This window comes from Corvus brachyrhynchos, unplaced genomic scaffold, assembly GCF_000691975.1.
Source record: "Corvus brachyrhynchos isolate BGI_N302 unplaced genomic scaffold, ASM69197v1 scaffold253, whole genome shotgun sequence".
Lineage (NCBI taxonomy): Eukaryota > Metazoa > Chordata > Aves > Passeriformes > Corvidae > Corvus > Corvus brachyrhynchos.
Genome location: NW_008237231.1, coordinates 391,961 through 405,527, shown reverse-complemented (window position 1 = coordinate 405,527; position 13,567 = coordinate 391,961). Strand labels below are relative to the sequence as shown.

Sequence of the window (13,567 nt, the reverse complement as noted above, 5' to 3'; positions counted from 1 at the left end):
AAATTTATCACACACATATTAAGCTCTTTCGATTGGATTTACTCTGGAAGAAAAATGGAAGTAGAGAGGTGTCCATAATAACTGTAAGAAATATACCAAGGGGGAAAAAAAAACCCCAAAAACCCAGCCTCAAACTACCAAACCTTAAATTCCTTAGATTACATTTAAGCTTCCTCTAAAAATAAGCACAGCTGTGTGGCACTTCAGCAGCTCTTCAGTGGCTACACCACTTTTCCCCACTAGTCTGCATTTACCTTGTTGACAACCCTACAGAGTGTGTGGTTATATTGATCAATGGCACTTCTACAGTACACTGAAATCTATGCACCTTGTAACAAGCTTGGTTTCCCTTAGCCTATATTAATCAGCATCCCATGCAAGCATCCAAGTCCAATTGGGCCTACAGGTGGCTAAAGAGACAATGGCAGAAAACAACTTATTTTCTTTACTAGGGATAGTAAAAATCTGGATAGAACATATTGAGACAATTTCTTTGATAGGTTATTCAGTGTTCTCACTAAAAATAAAACATTACTCATATTTAAACCAAAACATTTTCCTCCTCCCAATACCACACTACTTTGAAGAACCCATTCACTAAATAATTGCTTAAGATGCAGATTCTAACTGTAGCTGTGCCAGTAATTCTTTGAGTTGACTGGGCAAGGAACTTTACTTCTCTATGCTCATGTTCCCCATTTTAAACAAGGGTAAAGCCATTAAGCCTTCTCTGTAAAGTGATTATTGTCTACAGATATCTAAGCACTAAATAAAAACAGGTATTAGCAGCAGTAATAACTGATCTGAACAAACTAATGTTACACTAAAGCACACATTCAGGTTTTCTCACAATTTCCAAACTGTACTACAAAGTGTTATCTGACATACACATCCCACAAGACATGGCAGTGACATTTCAGAGATGCCCTCAATTGCATTTTTAAAGTGAAGAGAACATCTTTAGACAGAAATTTTGTAGACAGTTGCAGGACTAAGATAATAGAATGATCCAGAACAATCTAAAGACAGGACTAACTTCCCTCTGGAGAAAATAACAGTAAAAGAAAAAAGCAACCACAATGTTAAGTATGCTTTGATGAATTATTGAGGCAAATGCCATATCCATCTACTTACACAATGCAAGTTCCCTGAAACAATGAAAAATAACAATGAAAAGTAACAATGAAAAATTGAACTTGGAGAAAGGTATTTTCTTTCCCCTCTGTGTTTATATAGCCCATTTTACAATAAAATAACTACATTAATACCTGCTCTAAACAAATCCACTTTTCTTTTCCCCCCCTTTCTCTCTTTTCTTGAATATTTAATATGACAGTATAGAGGCTCCAGTCTGTTCTTGTGATTCAAAACATTTTAGAATATCTTGGTGTATGTACCCTTTCTCCTCCATTACTTCCAGAGAGTTCTCCTCCTTTCAGTAGCCCAGGACAACCAGAAAAAACCACCCAAGACTATTCACACTATGCTACCTTCAGCACATAGAGGCATATAAAGGCTCCTGCACTGTCAGTCCTGCCATCCCAACTTAACCACATGTGGTGAATACACTCGATACTTAAACCATTTAGTACACCAAGTGCCTATCAATCCCATATGCTACTGCTTTTCCCCTCATTGTTCAACCCTTTTCTTGTCCTAGGTTTCTTCAACCATTCAGCTACCCTTCTCAACACTCATGCTCAAATTCAAGCAGTACTTTCCCCTCCACTCCCACTGTCTGTCATATTCCCCCTCTGAAAAGCTCAGGCAGCACTTTGTCCTTAAGTGCACTTCCTCCCTGTTTCCTTAATGCAGTAAGTTGCTTTGCTCTGAGGAATGGATCCGAGGACTCAGGACTACTATTCTCCATAAATTACTTACAGTACCACACCCTGCCTAGTCCATTTCCCCGTATTTGCTTCAGTTATCCGAGAAAGACAGATTCACAGAACCATGGGGAAAATGTAGGTTGAAAAAGACCTTTGGAGACCAGCTGGTGCAACCTTCTGTTGAAAAACAGAGCCTTATGTTGGGTTACCAAGGGCCCTGTCAAGAAGATTATTTCACTCCTTCTCTGGAGAACCTAGTCCAGTATTCTACTGTTCTCATGGTGGTGAAGACTAATTCTACAGAGACAGAATTCCCCCTGAAGCACCCTGAGCCTGCTGCCTTTTGCCCTGTTTCTGTGCATGCTCATGAAGACAACTATATACATCCTCTCTACAGCTACATTTCAGGGAGGCTGTGACTAGATTCCTCTCCTCAGAACTTTCGCCTCTTCAGGTTCACAAAATCCAGCTCTGTCAGCACTTCTATGTAAGTCAAGTTCCCCAACCCTCTAATCACCTTGGTGGCTCTTCACTAAACCCCCTTCAACTTTCCCTGTCTCTCATGACATAGAAGATATGATGGGGGCAAAACTAGAAGTAGCAGAAAGTTTCTGTTTAAATGCTACATTGTTTTGCTTTTATTTTGATTAAAAAAAATTTAAAACGCCTCAAACATACTTGTCACAATTTATGAAAAACTTTCTTTGGAAGAACAGGAACAAGTCCCATATAGCAATTAATTATTTGATTTTAAATTTGCATTTCTAAAGTAGCTCCCACTTGTCAATTTGTTTCAGAAACAAACTTACTTCTTAATTAAGTACTTCTTACTTGCCTATGCCAGGAAATAGAACTCTTCAAAAAAGCAAACTAACTCTTTTTAATGCTGAGCATTAATTATATTGCCTTCTCTGATTTTAAAATACATTCCCAGTTAATAAACTTTGAAGCACATTAGATCCTTAAGAATATAAGCCGAGTAATGTTTCAAGAATTGCTTTCTATTAATTAAAAAAAAAAAAAAAATTAACCCAAAAGTTAAGTTTCTTCATTAAATTAAAAGCACACAATACCCTAGAAATTTCAGGAAGAGTGAGAAGAGGGAATAGTGAATGATACTGGGAAAAAAAAAAAGTCCAATATTAACCTTGGAAAGTAAACATGCTACATACAGGCAAGCATGTGTGTTCATATGTGTGCAGATGTGCGTGCATTTTGGATTTTTTCATGAGCTATTTACATTAATACATAATGCCATGTTTTCCACTGCAATAACAACTGGATTTATGTTAATTTTTCTTAAAGACTAGCCAAAAAACTGCTTTGCATTTTCCCTGTAGAAAAGTAATGCCACAGACCAGACATAAAAGATGGATTTTAAAAAGAGGCAGGAGCAAAGGATAAGAAAACAGACTATATTCTCTAGTCCTGTTTGCAAATGCACTGTAGAAATAGTACATAAATACAGGGTAATTTCCCCCCATTTTTCTACCTGCTAAAGAATCCAAACAAGCTGCATTTGTAGGAAGATAAAAGGCAATCAGAATTAAGATCCATGTAAATTAGGATGCTATTAATAGTGAAAATTACTATCTATAAGGCTAATACAGAAATCTTCATACGGTTTTTTTACATTTTTACAAACATCAGGTTAATCGTAAGCCAGCTTTGGTAATACAGTGTACAGTTCACAAAGGCAGGGTACAAACTTGTACCCAAAATTATTAAAACCATGACATGGCCTCTCAAAAATAGTGAGAAGAGTAGATGACCGACCATCTTCACTTCAAGTTTTATTGGTTTACACTTCAACTTGTTTTGGTCAGATAGAAACTAGCTAGCTTATAAAGCTACTACTGCCAGCTCACTGAGCAACTAATCTCCTGAAAAAACACAATAAACAAACAAAACCAAACCCAAATCAACACTCAAAACAAAAATACAAAACAAACCCCAGAAAGTGAACAGCTATCTTGTGCTTCACATTATTAGGCAGACAGATCTGTTCATGCTTCAGTTGTTCATCTGTTTCAAGTCCTGGACTCTTGGGTTGACAATCCTTTTGGTGTAGGACAAGCCATATTTGATGACCTTTTACTGTCCCTAAAGGAAACCAAGGCAAACTGAAACAGAGAAAACATTTCTTCTGCAACAGATGCCCAAGCCCCAATTGTTTATTAATACCAACTACCCCTTTTACAGATGTTTAAAAACAACACAAGGCAAATAATTAGTGAGATAAATGACTAACTTACAAGAACCAGATAGAACATTAACAATGTATGTTTTTTCAGTCTACTGGCTCACACAGCTTTAGTGTGAATTGGAAATAGAATTTACATTCTCTGACCTCTACACTTCCTGTCAGTAACCTGCAATTCTCCCAATTGTATGTATGTTAAACATCTATTCTCATAATGTTACACTGATGTGTTTTACCTTGGCATACCTCAGAGAAGCACCAACTCTAAAATGCCTGAACATTTGATGTTGCCTCCTATGAGTTACTCAACATTTTCCAGATTGTAAAAATGGAAAAGTCATAAAGAGACTGAAATAATTTGATAATGTGTGATATTTTCTCTCCAGTTAGCATCACTAAGCCTTTGTAATTTTAGAGAAACTGCTAAGGTTTCAATTGCATTAGCATGGTTGGGTCTAACAGCAGTGATGAACATTTAAGCAAGCTGCCTTGATAGTAAAACAAAAGGAAGTAAAGATTGATAATGGCTTAGAAAGCTCTACCTCTAAAACTTGACTGGAAAAACAGCAGTTTTGACACAGCTATGGCTTGGTTAAAAAAACCTGAAATAAAATTAAAAGCTGCCAACTGGATACCTCCTATCTGATCGATTTTTAAAGGCAAGTAGCACAGTGTCTGCAACAGATTCATGCTTTTTGTCATTTATTCTGAAGATTTTAAAAAAATGCCAGATCCTCTCAAATTCTGTTCAGACTCCAGAATATTTTTACATGTTCTTTTACAGGCCAAACATTCAAATAGAATATATACTTGCTTTGAAGAGCTTGCAGGCAAACACACCTGAGTGCAAGCTCACAGTTTTAGCTTGCTTCTGAGTGGAGAAAATAAGAGCATTTAAAATACACAGGGTCTTAAGCACTAAGATGACTCAGGAACCTCAAATTCTTTGAGCAAAATGTACTTACAATGAAAAGAGTGATAGCAAATAAGAAAGTGAGCAGTAATAAAACAAGAAACCCTTTCTTAACTTGTGTTTGTCTACTCTTACACCTTTTACTTGCTTAAGCTCTTTCCAAGAAGTTGTATGACCACAGCTAGCAGAGCTCTAGGCAGCGACAGTATTTCAGCAAAACCAAAAATTACCCTAAAAAAATGGCATTTTTATCAGTTTTTCATTACAGAACATATATCAAACAGTACAGCAATCATTCCATTGCCAGAACAGCAGGAACCCCCTTTCAACACTTAGGAAGTTATGCTGCATAAAACACTAAAACACAAACCCCAAAATCTAAATAAACATAAAAACATACTTTCCTTTGCAAAGCAACTCATGAGGACACAACTACAGATGTAAAAAAAAAAAAAAAAGTCCAGACGGTGTCTGACCATGTATAGCCTTACACTATATAATACTACCAAGCCAGCAGATCTCTGAAAAGTTTTATTACATTTTATGAAGTAATATACTAGAAGGTCTTTCTCTACATTCAGAGATATTATAGTGACTGAAATCTTTGGCAATTAATCCTTTGCTTTAAAATTAACATTTAAAAGAAAACCTATAACTATAGTCCAAGAAAACAAACCAGCAAAACCCCCCACTTATTAGTCCAAGAAAATACACAAGCAAAAAAAAAGAGATTTAATCACAGCATCAGAGCTTCCTTTCACAGTTTATCAAGCAGGAAAAGTTAGGTGTTTAGTGACAGTGTAATTATAGGGAAAGTAGGCCCATCTTTAAGAAGCTCGTAGCACTGCAGAACCTGGGGGGGGGCATTGGAATCCAGTTGGTATCTGGTATATGAAATGCTATATTGGATAAAGGGAGTGAGGAGCCAAGCCAATTCTCAGTACCTAAGTCATCTTCATCTTCCACACGAATTTCACTACATGATTCACACTTTCTAACACCTCCTTGATCTGACTAATGCAGTTTTTGCCTGGGAAGTTCTGTGACTTTAGAAAGCACAAGCTGATTCAAATTGAGCTGGTTCCCCTGAAAGAGTTTGATGAAAGATCTCTCCTCTAAATTTGGTATGGAAATGGTCCTCAGTATTGAGACACACGCTCTGGGAGTATGTCCTTCAACCTTACAATATCCTACTGCAGTAATGAATGCAATGAACAACAGAGCTGCTTTGTAATGGCAGAAGTCAGGACACTGCACAGAAGCCTGTCCCAGAACATGACTTGCACAGCCAAATGCAGGAAAAATCCCTTATTTTCACACTTAAAACTTTCCCACCTCTGTCTGTACACCATCCTTCCCTCTTTGCCCCCTTCATAATGAAGTCCAAAAAACCCCACATAATGACAGTAGTATTAGTGTTTTAAATTTGGGAATCAATCTCTCCTACATATGGACATTCTTTAAAAACAAATGAACAAAAATAAAAAAACCGCAAAACATTAGAAAGCCATTTCTTTGGCTTGCCACCAGCTGAAATACTGTTTGTCTCACTTGACGGCTAAAACCCAGCATGTTTTGCTTTGTTTGATCTTCGCACAGGGAAGAGACAGCAGTCAGCTAGTCACTGGCATGTTGTACCTCCACATCCTTCCCCCTAACATCACACAGATCAACTTCTGCCACTGCAGGACCTGTCTTCTATCCAGCCAAAATATACAAGGAAAGATGCAAGAGGAAGATAAATGTGCTGCAACATGGCAAAAGCAGATGGAAAAGCAGAGGCCCGCAGATGAAAAACTAATGAGCTTCAATGGTCTATTCACCTGTATCTACTCTTGTAGATACCATCTCCAAGAGTTTGCTTTGCTTTTATTAAGCTGGTTTTTACTAGGAAAGAAAAAAGGAAGATACACATGTTTAATACAGAACCCAACAAGTCTGATGAACAAACAGGAAAACTATACAGGACAAGTAATGATTTTTTTAATACACCACAAAATTGGATTTTCCATCAAAATGCAATACAGCATGTAATAGCTATGAATGCTTAGAATTCCCAGCACCAACCGAATAAATGGCAAGAAAACAGCTACCTATGGAAGCAGCAAATGTCTCCCGATTCCAAACTATCCTGAACACCTGACATAACAAGAACAACCTGTCATCTTTATTGAGGAAATATAAAAATATTTGCTATGTTGAAAATCAGAATTTCTCATAGAAAGGAAATACATCAGGGAAATGCAGCTGAGGCTACTTTTTTTTACATTCACTGAGGAGAGTTGTGAAATATTTAAGATAAGTTTCTACCATTTCATTAGTTAGTCTAAAAAAATCTGCAAGTCTGTCTCTAAAAGACTGTCTCAAAACCTTGAAACCAGTGAGAGCTCTGAACTGTAATACCTGCACAGTCAATATCCAAATAACCTTCTGACAACACAAAATAAAGTCAGCTTCTATGTTCCAGCTCTTGCAACAAATATATGTATCTGTAGAGCTGAAGCTATTGGGAATGGGCAATGTTAGCAAGAAAGTCCTCAAAAGGCAATTCTTTAAGATCTACATAGTAATTACTTAACCTTAGTCCTTGGATCACATTTTTCTGCTACACTTTCTTAATCTGGAAAGCCAAAGCTAACCGTCATTAGTGCAGGCTGAGAAACACTTTTAGATCTGTTAAAAAAAGAAAAAAAATCAGTTCTATTTAGCTGCTCATTGTGAATGTATAACTTAATTTCCCAAAACACCAATTAAGTAACAAATTGTGACTACTGTAAATTCAGTGTGTGGAATGGAAAAAAAACCTCACAAAACCAAAACAATCTGACAAGCATTCTTATAGTTACTCTTTGTTCCACCTCTGATTCTTACGAAAGGCTCCTAGTTAAGGATTCTTCTTTTCTTTATTGCTAGTTTATCCCTCATTTTAAACATATCTACTCTCCACAGCTTATAGTTCTGCATTTTGCTATCAGTTTATACTTTAATCCAAATGGTTTTACATTTTTCTATTAAAGAAATAGTCATAAAGGATTAAAGGTGTTTCTCTGGAAAATAAAGAGATTTTCCTGTAAAGAGGAGATTTAATCACAATATCAACTTTCTTTCACAGTTTTCAAAGCATTGGTGCTTCATCAAATACAGAATCATCTAATTCCAGGTTAAAACTGTGTTAGGAATGTGAATAAAGCACAACAGTGAAACTGCTATATAATATATATTCTTTAAGAATACGTTTAAGATGGCTGTTTCTTCCCAGTTGCAAATAGAACAAGAACAAAGAAATGCCTCCCTGTTTACCCAGTGTAAGTGCACAGAATCACTCCGATTCTTTAGTTCAACAAGGATATCAGCTGTTTTAACATCCCTCACATCTAAAAATTATGCGCTTACATACACATTTATAAATTATGACTCCTTTGATCTATTAGAAGTAACATTTAAATCAAACCCTTTGTTAATTTCTTCATTTCAAGCACTGCATCTACACACCTAAAGCTGTAACATTAGCTAGCAATTTGGTGATTATCTCTAGCAGTAAAAGACTGAATGCTGATTGCTGCTATGAGATTTACTGAAATATAACAATAAAAACAAAAACAGTTCAAATTTTGTTTAAGGTAAAGTTAAGTCACCTTAAGGACAAAAGCACAAAGAACAATCTGCTTTGGAATTTCTTTCTAGGTTAGGAAATTCTTGTTGAAAAGATGAAAAACTAGCAACTAAAAAAGCATTAAAAGTGCAAAAAACTGAACATGGCTGCTAGCTAAAAAACATGTCAAATATCTTAACCATGATGTAGGTGTGCCTAACTCAATTAGGCTTATGGATACACCAAAATAAACAGCAGTTTAAAACTGTTTGGAGAGAGAGAGAGCTTTCTTGCATTAGCTAGACTGACATATGGTAATTAGCTTCTTTTGGAACTTAGATACTCTGATTCATGTGTGACCTGTCTCCGATTTGAAGATCTATCTGGTCTCATCTCTTGCATTACCTCACCTCATTAATGTAATAATGAGAATAAAAAGAGAAAAATTAGTCAAGTTCTCTTTATATTTCTTTACCTCTGAGAAAACCAGTTTCAAATAATCAAGTGTTTGCACATAATAGCCCACTTTCTTAAAAAAGCATTTAATGGAGTATTTTTAGATCAAATTAATTTTTCTGTAAAATTCACAGGCAGAAAATTTACCCTTTTGTGTCTTTTAACAAGCAAGCCTAGCATAAAACCAAAATATTAATGAGAAAATCTAATTTTACTGCATGTCAAATATTTAATTCTGGAATAAAACTGAGATTAGAGATGTCCAGATCAAAGTAAATATAATGTGATAGGTAAGAAAGATTGCAGGCTGATTTGCAAAGATATGGAATGAACTGTTAATTTACTTACCTTTGCAAATCCATCTAAGCTAAGAAATTGCATTCGTGAAAAGAAATTCACTTGCACAGCAGGAAAGCTCTTGAGCCTAAGAGCTAAACTTTTTTCAAATGCTCAGAGCAATCTTTATTAAGCCATAATTATTTCCTAAGTCTCTGAAAATATTCTACTTTACACTGTTTAAGTAACTGGTCAATCAACATCCCACACACCACTTAAATCAAATTGACACTTGTTGCAGAATTTCTTGTTCATAAATTAAAAATAAAATAAAAGCTCAGTTTTTTCCACAGGAATTAATATTACTGTGAGAATCCTCATTTCTTTTGTGAAAGGCTTAAAATAATTTCATATGCATTACCTCTCTGGCCAAATAATGTCCACAGACACTTCTACTAACAAATTGACAGAATAGTGTGGATTTTTCCAAATGACTCAAGAGTTCATCTTAAACTGATCTAAGGAAAGAAAATAATCACTGATCTCAGTAATACTTCAAAAACAATTAAACTGAAAGACTGACTTAAATCTACAATTACTTGCCAGATAACCAAAAGGCAGCATCACACAAAGCCTGAAGAGGGTATTTTCCTTTTCCACTATCACAATAGTATTTACTTTAATACCTGAATAGAGGAAAAAAGGTGATAAACTGTTGCATACCTGTGGAACTTTTGCAGAACTGTTGCTGTTGGCAGCGCTAAGAACAGCAGTTACTGTGGCCTGCCTTCACCTCTGAAGAAGAAGGCTATGTCTTGTAGTAGTTTCTTTTCTCAGATTTTACTAATGAAGCACAAGTAATATGGAAAGAGGTGGCTTCTTAGGAACAATAAGTAAAACAAAAACACATAGCACGGATTAAGAATTGACATAAAACGTTTAGGTACACTAGGACTCCTTGTTACATAATAGCACAAAACAGCAGACTTCTCAAACTTTCAGCTGCATGATACTCTTGTATATCTGCACTGCAGATTTTGCATGCTCGCAGGTTGAACAATAAAGGAATGTAAGATCTACAATACTGGAGACCTCAATCAAGATGCTGTTGGATAACATCACAAGATGAAGTACTTTGTATTTAAAAAAGCTTTTGAAGAAAACAAACAAACCTCCTGAAATGTACTTTGTTCATAGGGAACTCTTTGTCCTTGTAGCTGCTCCAAGGAAAGAGATTTATAGTGGATCTACCTTCAGAAATATAACGTACTTAGCAACTGCAGAACACGAGCACCACTCAGTGGAACTACCAGAGAAAATATTACTGGTAAAGTCAGTGTCACCTATTCATAACCCAGCAACAAAAAAAAATTTCAGGTGATTCTACTAAGACAAAAATCTTCCTCAGAAAAATTTTAGGTGAAAAGATGGCCAGCTTTCAATTATAGTCTCTGTAATATGAACTAAAGTTCTATCCTTACTACCACTTATTTGCTGGCTCTCTTTCCCACATACAATTATCATATTTTCATTAGTATCTTATTTCTTTTTCAAAAATACAAATTGTAATTACAAAAAGGAAGACATATGAGCTATCTTTTACCATTCAGTTTTTGGAATCACCAGCATCTCCAGAATAACCACCATTTTTCTCTCTCTGGGTAAAAACACTGAAGCCTGTCTGTCTCAGACCTCAAAGTATTACTTAGTCTTCAGACTTTAGAAATAAAGTTTAACAAGTTTCATAAAACTGGTCAGTTGGGCATTGACAACATACCTTTAAAATGTCAGCTACATTTACAGCTGCATAAAATACCAGCAGAGGATGTAAGATATCCCTACTTCCACATACAAATTTTTCGATTTTTCTGTATACATTTGAATTTTGCACTTCCCAAGAAAAGCTTCAGATACAAATGCTTGAATATTTTGATTTTCACTATTTACACACTGAAGCTAGCAAGTTTTTTGGAATGAGGAATTAAAACCACCCAGTCTTGTGGTAAGGCCAGTGGCAGCCCAACCAGAGTGTTTCCAAGGGCACTGCGTCCAGGTGTTACCCTTCTTCACGGCTGTAGAGCGCTGTGTTTCAGGTCTATGCCTTACCCAGTGCTGATACCACACCAATAACAGCAGTGTTTGCACAGCATCAAGGCCTGCTCTGTAACTCTGCTCCCCCAGCAAACAGGCTGAGGGTGTGCAAAACAATGTGAGGACACAGTCTTGCTTGCTTTGCCTGAGAGGGCTATGATAAAAGCACCAGCTTCAAGCTTAATCTGGTTATTTGGGCCCTGTGTTACTGTAGTCCTGTCAGATGTGCCCCTGTACCAAAGCAGCCTTACCCACTGGACACAATTCCAGTTACAAAACATGTAACAGCTCTGGTGGGGGATCCTCCAAAGGCTACCCTGTGGCCTCATATGCTGACTACCATCTTCAGAATGAGGGTCAACAGCAGATGGGAGTCACAGGAAAGAACTTCAGATTGCTGCAAAGTTTCTGTGCATCCTAGCTAAACATGACAATCCAAAAATGTACACTTGTAGTTATCATTAAAAAGGTGTAAAGTGATCAGACAGAAAGTTTTCCAGTTGGGGTTTATCTGAATCTCTACCTTACAACACAACGTATTTCACAGCATAAAATGCTGGGAAACTCCAAAAATTGTGAAGAAAGATTCTCTAAGAACACAACTACTAATGTCATATCTGGTTAAATGCTTAAGGAAGATTCTAGAAAACTAGAATTCCAGTGAATCATAAATCCCAGTATGTTTCTCCTTTAACCCAGTCATGCACTGATGAACATTTGCAAACTAAACAATCTCCATAAAACTACTTAAAAGTACACTTTGCTACAATCCTAATTTTGGTCCTGAAGTTCACTAATCTATACAGTCGCTTCATACATATAAATAGGCCAATAACTAAATTTTGTAAGTTTAGTCTTTTCCCAGGAGCACCTCACATGTTCCCTCAAGATCCCCTCTCACTAAGCATTACTGCACATTCACAGAGAATCCATGTTGCCAGCTGGCTGACACATAAAATGTCCATACTTATGGGACAAGTGAGTAACACAGTCTATGAAGTTCTCATGGGGATGGATCCCATTGTCCCTAGCTCGAAAGATGTCCCTGCTTCTACCTCACAGACACCAAATCCATAATTAAAGAACCTGCAGATGCTGGTACTGCCCATATCATACCAGGATTCATGACCTTATTTTCCCAGGGTTCTGCTTCTCTAAATGGGAAATATATCTGTATCTGTCCTACGAGGCACCCCAAAATAAATGAGGAGTGCATTTAACAATTAGAAATCCCAAATACATAATACATTCATACACTCTCTTCTAATTACACTAAATTTCTAGGACACAGATTGGTTCTTTGGGAAATGTGAAAAAGTTCAGTACTCAACCACTGCAGAATCTGCTTTGGTCACCGTGATGCATTACCTGGTAAATTAGTCTTCATAATATCAATGCCAACTTGAAGCTCAGGCTCAGCTGCAAGGACTGCATAATCACCTTGATGAGAGATATTGAAGTTGTAATTTGAATTGATACTGAGTAAGTTATTGGCCAGGAAAGGTTTTCCTTTTGATGTCCTTTGCAACTGTACTTCATTCCAAGGTATGCACAGCTCTTCTGCAATTAATTTCCGCATCAGCAGGCGACCAACCTATGAAATAAAATGGAAGTGATTCATACAGAACTGTTGTGCTATGCGGTTGCTAGAAAACCACCTGCCTAAAAAATGTGGGTTTATTACCGTTGATATCAAGTTGTGTATTTTAGCCAAATAATGTAAATTTCTCCCTTTTATAAAAGCTGAGTCAAGTCAGTTTAAGCAAAAGAGTTCACCAGAATATCAAATACATTATCACTATTAACACAGTCAACACAAGATGAAAAGCAGTTCCAGCCTAGAAAAATCACAGTAGTTCCTTTCTCTACTTTATTTATGATACTTTATGGCACAAATAAATACTTTTCACACCACCCCGGACAGTAAAATTATCTTGACAGCCTTCCTTTCAGTACATTCATTCACTGCTTAGGTGCACAATGAAATACTCAACAGCTAGAAGTGATAAGTAACTCCTTCCAGACTAATTAACACGTGTGTATTAAATTACTACGTTATTAGGCGAGATTTAAAACCTGAATCATATAAAACAGCTTTATTCTCCTACACATTACACTGATGTCTTATGTATAGTCTGCCAGGGTATGCTGATTTTGTCTCCTGACGAAATTTGGTATCACGATTTAGAAGATGTGAACTCTTTCAG

At 36.5% G+C, this 13,567-nt stretch overlaps 1 protein-coding gene across 3 annotated transcripts in view; it reads right to left on the bottom strand.

Moving 5' to 3' along the window:
• The window catches only part of AASDHPPT (aminoadipate-semialdehyde dehydrogenase-phosphopantetheinyl transferase), a 29,927-nt gene extending 16,951 nt beyond the window's left edge, over positions 1-12,976 (bottom strand). The window contains exons 1-4 of one of the 3 annotated variants that reach the window (XM_017729512.1): positions 12,729-12,815; positions 9,993-10,148; positions 7,525-7,618; positions 6,769-6,832 (exon numbers count right to left, since the gene is read on the bottom strand). In XM_017729512.1, the coding sequence (XP_017585001.1) occupies positions 6,769-6,793 (25 nt within the window). In that variant the 5' untranslated portion in view covers positions 6,794-6,832; positions 7,525-7,618; positions 9,993-10,148; positions 12,729-12,815. Of the gene's footprint in view, positions 1-6,768; positions 6,833-7,524; positions 7,619-9,992; positions 10,149-12,728 lie in introns of all 3 variants that reach the window. The other 2 variants (XM_017729513.1, XM_017729511.1) reach the window with 2 other exon arrangements.
• Positions 12,977-13,567: the final 591 nt, after the last annotated feature.